Consider the following 8,114-nt stretch of genomic DNA (forward strand, 5'->3'; position numbering starts at 1 on the left):
CACGATTGCATGCATAGAAGGTGTAAATAATTATAACTTACCTTGTATTAAAATTTCAAGCTTTTTTGTTTAGTGCAAAATTAGTTATTATCAAAAAAGTCATAATGATACTAATTACTTGACCTTCACGAGCTTTATTGACTGGCCTACAATAACATACGACATTTTTCAATACACATTCACCTTCATCTTATCATTATTTACGAGTTGTTTTTATGGTTTTGTAACAATAGATTCATTACATGTTTTAAACAAGGTAATCAACCAAACGCTTCATTTCGTTTCTTTAAATAAATCAATATTTAAATTGACACATAGTAATTTATTTATAATGTTATATATTTTTTTATTGAATATCCTTATGGCGGCGGTATTATTTAAATTCCATACCAAGCCATCACGGATGTCTTCTAACAAACATACCGGCTTATTGTTAGTAAAAATTCGAGTAGACTGGCACATATCATACTCATCACATACAGACATTGGCGCTGTAAGAAATATTAAACGATTCCCTACATCGCCACTGGGTCACCAACCTTGGAAACTAAGATCTTATATCCCTTGTGTCTGTAGTTACACTGGTTGCCTTTCTTATTGATAGATGAGAAAAATACCAAACTCCTATAATACCAACTCGTTTGAATTAATTAAAACTTTACGATGTTGATGGTATAATTACAGTGAACCGTGTCCTTTATAAACCATGATTAATATAAAGTAGTTTCTTTTATTTTTGCCTTTAAAAATCTTTTAGAAATCACAATCAATGAAGGTCTTTTTAGTATCTTAATTTAGATCTCTCTATACTCTTAACTAAATTTTTATTCTGTTTCCCGCTAATTTAAAACATTCACATTGTTTAAAGTGCAGTTTAAGACAAGTAACGAAAAAAAAAAATTTAGCTTTTTACCTCAAATCGTCTTAATCGTCGATGATCAGTTTATATTTCACGAAAGAATTATGTACTTTCACTTACCATTTGCAGCGGCTGCTTCAGCACCTTCTTCGTTAATTTCAATAAAGGCTTTTTGTAAAGCTGAATCTATGTATAGATTACTGGTATGTTTCAAAAGGTTGTCTAATCTGGCAGTCTTTGGAGAAAACAATCTCTGAACATCCATCTGAAAAAAAAACTAATTAAAATTGTACCAAGGTAATCTCTTACACAACAAAGATTTGGCGTGGAGGAATCAAGATTAGAAGTGAAGATGAGACGAGTCTCTCATCTCACCTGGGGTTGTATTAGTCGTGGAGCACAAAACCTGCATTTAGTTATGTCATAACAATCCCGATGCGTTCAGAGGGGACGACTATTGCAGAGGATTATAACAATAAAAATGTCTTCTTATTCATTAATGTAGTTTTTACTGACCTTCTGAAGAATATCTTTGAGATCCGTCGTAGTTTCGATCTTAAACTTAGGGAGGTAAACTTCAACTTCTATTTCACGCATATTACTCATAGCTTTGTCGAGCACTGTTGGATCCTTTAGCTTTTCTGCCAACTCGTTAATGCCATCTATTTCACGAGGTAACACAAAAACGCAAGATGCTTCATCTCCTTCATAAGGAATTTCAAGAATCTGTAATGTATTATGTAGTCAAAAAACTGGAAAAACTTGCCATGTTAGTAAAAAAAATCAATGAAAACATTAAACCTACTTGTGCGTTCAGCTCGATGCTCTCTGTATAACTATAAGTATCTTTGTTGTACATGGTAGGAACTTGGACCACTTTGTTTTTAGTTACATGGAAATCTCTATCCTTAGTTGCAAATGTTTGGAAGGGAATTTTCCAAGTACCCTAAAAAGAAAATGTAATTAAAGAGACCAAAAAAATGTATACAGTACAGGCCAATCTTGTCGTCATAGTGTGACTCAGTGAAAAGGTATACCTTGAAGTAAATGGCGTTGACTAATAGAGCTCTCGTATCAGATGTTAAAGACGCTGGGTCTACCAAATCTTTGATGCGATGATTTGTTTGATCTTCTACCTATAATTATAATTGTGATTAATCGATGGTGTTAAGTAACGTATTCATTTTTTGTCAACTATTTCAATTATATAATTCCAAAAAATACCCAAGCATTGACTTCGGCAGCAACTTCTGTATTTTTGCTAAAGTCGACATTTTTAACCTCAGAACCAAAAGTATCTCTCGAGACAGCAGCAAACTCAGTATTCAATTCATAATTTTGAGCAACATAAATTTTACTAGCTGTTTGCAATGTCACTCCTTTCGTTGACCTCAGTTTTGAATTCGCGAATGAAAAAGCAGCTTTGGTCTAAAAAATAAAATATGTGTGTAATAAAATTGATAATTCCTATTATATATTAAGATAGTATTAGATATTCAAAAAGGCCCTGCCTTAAAATTGCGTGGCAGGATTTGTTTTACAAATACGAAAAGACGAATTAAAATCGAAACTTCATTTACTTAATTAAAAAAATATTTTAAAGCAGTACCAGTTTACTCACCACGTTATCATTGGGCATTCCGATAGCATTAAGAAGTTCGTCGTGCGATTCACCGACTGAAGCCAGAGCCAGCTGCGCAAGAGGCGGCATCACGGAGTACGCTGATAGGACGATGCTTTTCTCTTTATTAGCTTTAACAACTTCCTGAATGATAGAAAAGTATATACAGTAATTGAATATGGAAATATCAAGGCTTATTTAATTTAATGTTTTGTGGATATCGTTATATTAGACGTTCTTAACTTACATTGAACATGTTCGCGGTAAATTTATTGTTGCCATCCTGAAGGATTTGGTCCACATCTTGCTCTGCCATCGCTGAGACGGCGATGGATAGAACTGAAAGATATCGAATTAACTTAAATAAACAATTCAAGTAGAAATTCGTTTATATTAAAAAAGGGGCTTGTATCGAATTTTTTTGTAGCACCTTTACGCCACACTTTTTTGGTAAACGAATAACAATTGCCCTTCCTAAATTCTAATTAAAATATTTTATATCTGTTATTCTATGTGATGGACCAGTAACCTATTTGAATTGTTTTTTGTTACTACATATAAAAAATATATGTAGATAACGATAATAACATTTAAACGAATGTATTATCGAATGATATGTGTTATCAGAATATTTATATCGTGTTTATGAGTGTTTCCCGATAATGCCAAACCAAGTGTTAGTCGATAGTGTTTTATTTAGGATGATTTATATTACTTCTTATGTTAAGATACTTATTGCTTTTTTTTTACTGTATGATTGTATATATTTGCCTATGGAAACTGGTTAGACAGACACACCGACTGGTATATAGTCGTTTTTATGGTATGTGGTCACCACCGCTAATATACATTGGCATTGTAAAAAATATTATATCACGAATGTGCTTCTCCTGGCACTGGATCACGCACCATTAGAACTAAAATATAACAATTTATGTAACAAAATTTAAACTCGTCGCAGAACTCGTATTATATCAGAAATTGACATGGAACTTTGTATTGTGATAGAGTCAAGACAATGGCGCAGTAAGTAAAATTAACCATTCCTAGTTACATTGGCTCACTCACCCTTCAAACCGGAATACTACAAAACTGAGTATTGTTGGTTGATGTAGGGTAGGTTGATGAGTGAGTGAAACCTACCTAGATAGGCTTGCACAAAGCTGTACAACCAAACTTAAGTTATAGGTGAATTAAATAAAAAGTCAATCAAATACTATATATTAATAGCGAAAGCTGATTTTTGTCCCAGTGATTGAGGGACGATGGCTGCACGTAAAAACCGTTTATAGTCTCATTTTGAAGAGCTCCAGAAGATATAAATATATCTAAATATTCCATACGATCTGCTAATTATTTTGTATAGTTATGCACTACAAACACTTATTCGTTAGTATATATTTGGGTATTACGAAATGATTCCACTTAATCACTAATATCCACTTTAATTTTACTTTTAAAGTTCCGATAACGACTTCATTGGCGTCAATTCAATATCAAAGTTACTCTTCCTGTGACTGAAATAGGTGGCAGATTTATGTATTATGAACGCGTGTACACTGAACTATTTCCGGTCCCCATCGGATTATGAGGGTGACGGAATAGATGATCCACCTGTGTGTGCGCACACACTTGTGCCCTGGAATATGTGCTATTGATTAGTCTCGCATGAGATTGGTCGCATTGATTGAAATCGGCCGAACGACATCATCATTGTATTAATAAAATTATTTATTGACTAGCTGTACCCGCGACTTCGTGCGAATTTGAGTTTAACAAAAAAGGTATTTTTGTAGCCTAAGTTATTACATCAGCTATCAGCAAGTGTCCCGTTATAATCGGTCCAGCCGTTACAGAGATTAGCCGGAACAAACAGACAGAAAATTTAAATAAAAAATGTTATTTCGGTATATGTGCCGTGTACATACATATGCATTTAGTAAAAAGACACTCCCATTTAATTTTATATATAGATAGCTCTGACGTAAGATTGGGAAAACAATACGTGATTTAAAATAAGCGAGAAAGAGGGCACTTTAACTATCTTGAATAATGTTGCTTTTTCTAATAAATACAATAAACATAACCCGAGTAAATAATGTTGTGATTTTAAAGATAATGACTATAGTGTCGTTACTTGACACACACATCTTATTGTGTTGGTTTATTAATTATTGTAGCATAAATTTAATTAACTTCAATTAGCGTTTGTAAGGCACATACTACACCATTGTCTTATCAACGATGTGTTATTTATTTACTTCAGAGGTACTTCAACTTACATTAACGAGACGATTTTAAATAAATTACAATAATCACTAAAACGCAAGAGATGACACACAGAAAACTACATAAATGAACACTAAACTTATAAACAATTATATAAATTATTATTGATAATTTCGTTTATTGTGCAGCTCGACGGACGTGCAAATAGGCTACCTGATGGTGGTACTAGTCCAAAGATAGTGGTCACTACTCCAAAAATCCATTGATTTTTATGACATTCAAGAATAATCTTCTATGTCCTATTCCACGATTTAATCGACTTCTAAAGTAGATTATAAAAGTCACCTTAAGTTTTAGCTTTTTAGTTTAGGAAGTGATTTTGTAGTAAACATTCAAATAGAAAAAAAAACATGTGGTTTTATGAGAATTCTACTGAAGATAATATATCTATTGATATATTTAATACTAGTTGTCTAACGCGGCTTCGCTTGCTTTTTATGGGTTGGTCGTTAGGTATTAGGCATATGAAGTATGTTTGTGTCCTTCAACATTAACATACTTTAAATTTCTCACTGCTGGGCTAAGTACTCATCTCCCTTTGAGGAGAAGGTTTGGAGCATATTCCACCACGTTGCTCCAATGCGGGTTGGTGGAATACACATGTGGCAGAATTTCGTTGAAATTAGACACATGCAGGTTTCCTGACGATGTTTTCATTTATCGCCGAGCACGAATGAATTATAAACACAAATTAAGCACATGAAAATTCAGAGATAATTGCCTGGGTTTGAACCCGCAATCGTCGCTTAAGATGCACGCGTTCTAACAACTGGACCATCTCGGCTGTGTCCTTGTAGGCTTCGTACTAAATTTCATCAAATTGAGTTCAGCGGTTTGGCCGTAACAGATTAACAGACAGAAACAGTTATTTTTGCATTTATTATATTAGTATAGATGTTAAAAAACTATGTAACAGCTTATCAACGCCCTTGATGAGTAAAGGCTTCAGGAAGATCAGTTAGAGCTTAGTCCACCACGTTGCTTTGCAACAGGTCAGTATCCATGCAAATACGTACAAATATTCTAAACATATTACTAACTTTACCATCGAGTACGATCAATTTTGGGCACAAAAAGTATATCTCGTTTAAAATCAAACCCGCAACGTTCGGTTGAGACACCGAGTCATGCCGACTCTTAAAATAAACACAAATGTATAAATATATTGAAGTGCATTAGACCGATTGTATTATACCGGCGGTTGTAAAACCTGTTTAGAAATATAATAATAAACTAGATTTTAACTGTACGAGAATATTAACGTGTCTTAGGGTTGTCAATTAAATTTTCAAGTTATTTAATATATTTTTTATTTCCTTACTATGGAAATATACTATAAGAATTTTATGTTTTAAGTCTTTACAGTATAAGTAATGTAATATTTATAATCGCAGTATATTGAATAATGAGACGTAAGATTGGAATAAGTATACATAATTAGTGAAAATATTTGTATGAATATCTGTATATTTATATAAATTTGTCTAAAAAAATATAGATTTAAAGAACGTATACGACTTAATAAAATTAAACATTAAAATTTGAAAAGGTTGCTCAGTAATTAACTTTCAAGAAATGTAACGCTTATAACTTTATCACGTTTGCAAACATCAGCACCATTAACAAGAAGAATACAATGGATGGCACAATATGAACCGATTAAAAGTGTTTCTTAAAACAAATAGTTCGATAAATAATTTTAGATCAAATTTAGTTTTGTATTTATTTATTGCTGGCAACCCTAAGTTTTCGATGTGTGGGTATTTCCATCGGCATTGTATACACGCGGACGGACTGTTTATGTTTGTTTAGATGATGTAATATGTATAATTGATTTTTGTTGCTATCTCGAATGTAAAATGCATAAGAAATTAAATTTTTGTTTTATGATTTTAAAGTTTAACTTTAAATTTAAGACGCCACACAACTGTCATAAAACTATAATATCTATAATATAATTTGCCATTTATATTGGAACTGTAAGACAAATTTACCTTTCCTTTAACCACTTAAGTGTTGCCAACCCTTGGACAAATTATTATTTAAGCATTAAATAACATTAAAATTTAATTTTTGGTCGTTGAATAAATTATGAATGGATGGAACCTAGCCGGAAGATCGCACGAAGTCATGTCACCAAAAATATTTACTTTTAAGTGTTTGTGTAATTTAACCATATTATCATATTATTATTTATGAGTTCATATTATCGCTATGGTAACTAATGTTAAACCTAATCTATCAAATTGGGTTTACCACTATATTCAATTTAATATTAACTTAATATAAAAACAGTTGTTCAAATACAATTCTCTATATGACGCGAGTAGTTAACTTTGTATAATTTTTAAGCAAATTCCGCACAGAAGGAGTACAGAAAGTTAATCTATCTACAAAATATGAATTACAAATACAATATATTAAATAATAATTTTAAATAATATTCATAGTTTACGTTCATATTAAAAACACGTCATGTCAAAGTTAAAAACCAATGACATTTCAGTTTTTTTTTTATTTTAAAAATGACAAGGTATCGTCCAGTTGAGTCTAATTATTCCTACGCTTCGAATCTATATGTAAAGGCACTTTTATTAGCACTGAATTGTGACAAATGGTCTCCCATTATGTTATTAAATAAATGCTTTTGTATCTTATGAATATATGTAATTGTAATTTAAATGTTACTATGAATTATTAAAATAATTTATATGTAGACAATGCCTATAAGTTAAATAATAAATTCAATGTTAAGCTCGGGGTCAAGGGCGATCGTCTTATACATCTTTCTTACGTATGATAATTTTAATGACTTGTAAATCTAAATATACAAATAAATACGTAATAATTAATCATTTACTTTATATTTATAAATCAAAGCAGTGGTTTAGGTTTAAATAATTTAGGTTGTGGAGTAAAATAGTATTCTATTTTTATGTAAATATTAATTTTGGGAATGAATACTTACAACATATGCATAATAGTAACTTCATGATGGACGTCGCGCGTGGTTGACGGGCACTCACTGACTACTTCTGCCGAAGGTCGTGGTCTTTTAAATACTTCACAGATCGTGTTTTGTTGTTACCATAGCAAACAAGCGTCGGGTTATCGAAGATTTCGGAGAAGTTTTGTGCCGATGTATTTTTCCTCTTTGAAATTTTAGGAAGATTTAGTTTAATAATAAGTGTTTTGTTTTTATATATTCCCAATAATATTATTAATTGATTGACTTCGGTGGCATAATTTTTTTTTACTTGGAATTTTTTTATTTAGTTTTAATTTGAAAATATTAGTAGTATAAGTTATTGTTTAAGCCGTACGGTTACGCGTTTTTCTGATTTA

At 31.7% G+C, this 8,114-nt stretch overlaps 1 protein-coding gene across 5 annotated transcripts in view; it reads right to left on the minus strand.

Moving 5' to 3' along the window:
• The window catches only part of LOC113393199 (alaserpin-like), a 65,269-nt gene extending 57,401 nt beyond the window's left edge, over positions 1 to 7,868 (minus strand). For all 5 annotated transcript variants that reach the window (XM_064215226.1, XM_064215227.1, XM_026629967.2 and 2 more), the window contains exons 1-8: positions 7,738 to 7,868; positions 2,728 to 2,819; positions 2,481 to 2,624; positions 2,084 to 2,287; positions 1,897 to 1,995; positions 1,665 to 1,805; positions 1,376 to 1,585; positions 980 to 1,124 (exon numbers count right to left, since the gene is read on the minus strand). In XM_064215226.1, coding sequence (XP_064071296.1) covers positions 980 to 1,124; positions 1,376 to 1,585; positions 1,665 to 1,805; positions 1,897 to 1,995; positions 2,084 to 2,287; positions 2,481 to 2,624; positions 2,728 to 2,819; positions 7,738 to 7,762 — 1,060 coding nt within the window. In that variant the 5' untranslated portion in view covers positions 7,763 to 7,868. The remainder of the gene's footprint in view (positions 1 to 979; positions 1,125 to 1,375; positions 1,586 to 1,664; positions 1,806 to 1,896; positions 1,996 to 2,083; positions 2,288 to 2,480; positions 2,625 to 2,727; positions 2,820 to 7,737) is intronic.
• Positions 7,869 to 8,114: the final 246 nt, after the last annotated feature.

The sequence above is a fragment of the Vanessa tameamea genome, chromosome 6 (assembly GCF_037043105.1).
Source record: "Vanessa tameamea isolate UH-Manoa-2023 chromosome 6, ilVanTame1 primary haplotype, whole genome shotgun sequence".
NCBI classification, from domain to species: Eukaryota; Metazoa; Arthropoda; class Insecta; order Lepidoptera; family Nymphalidae; genus Vanessa; species Vanessa tameamea.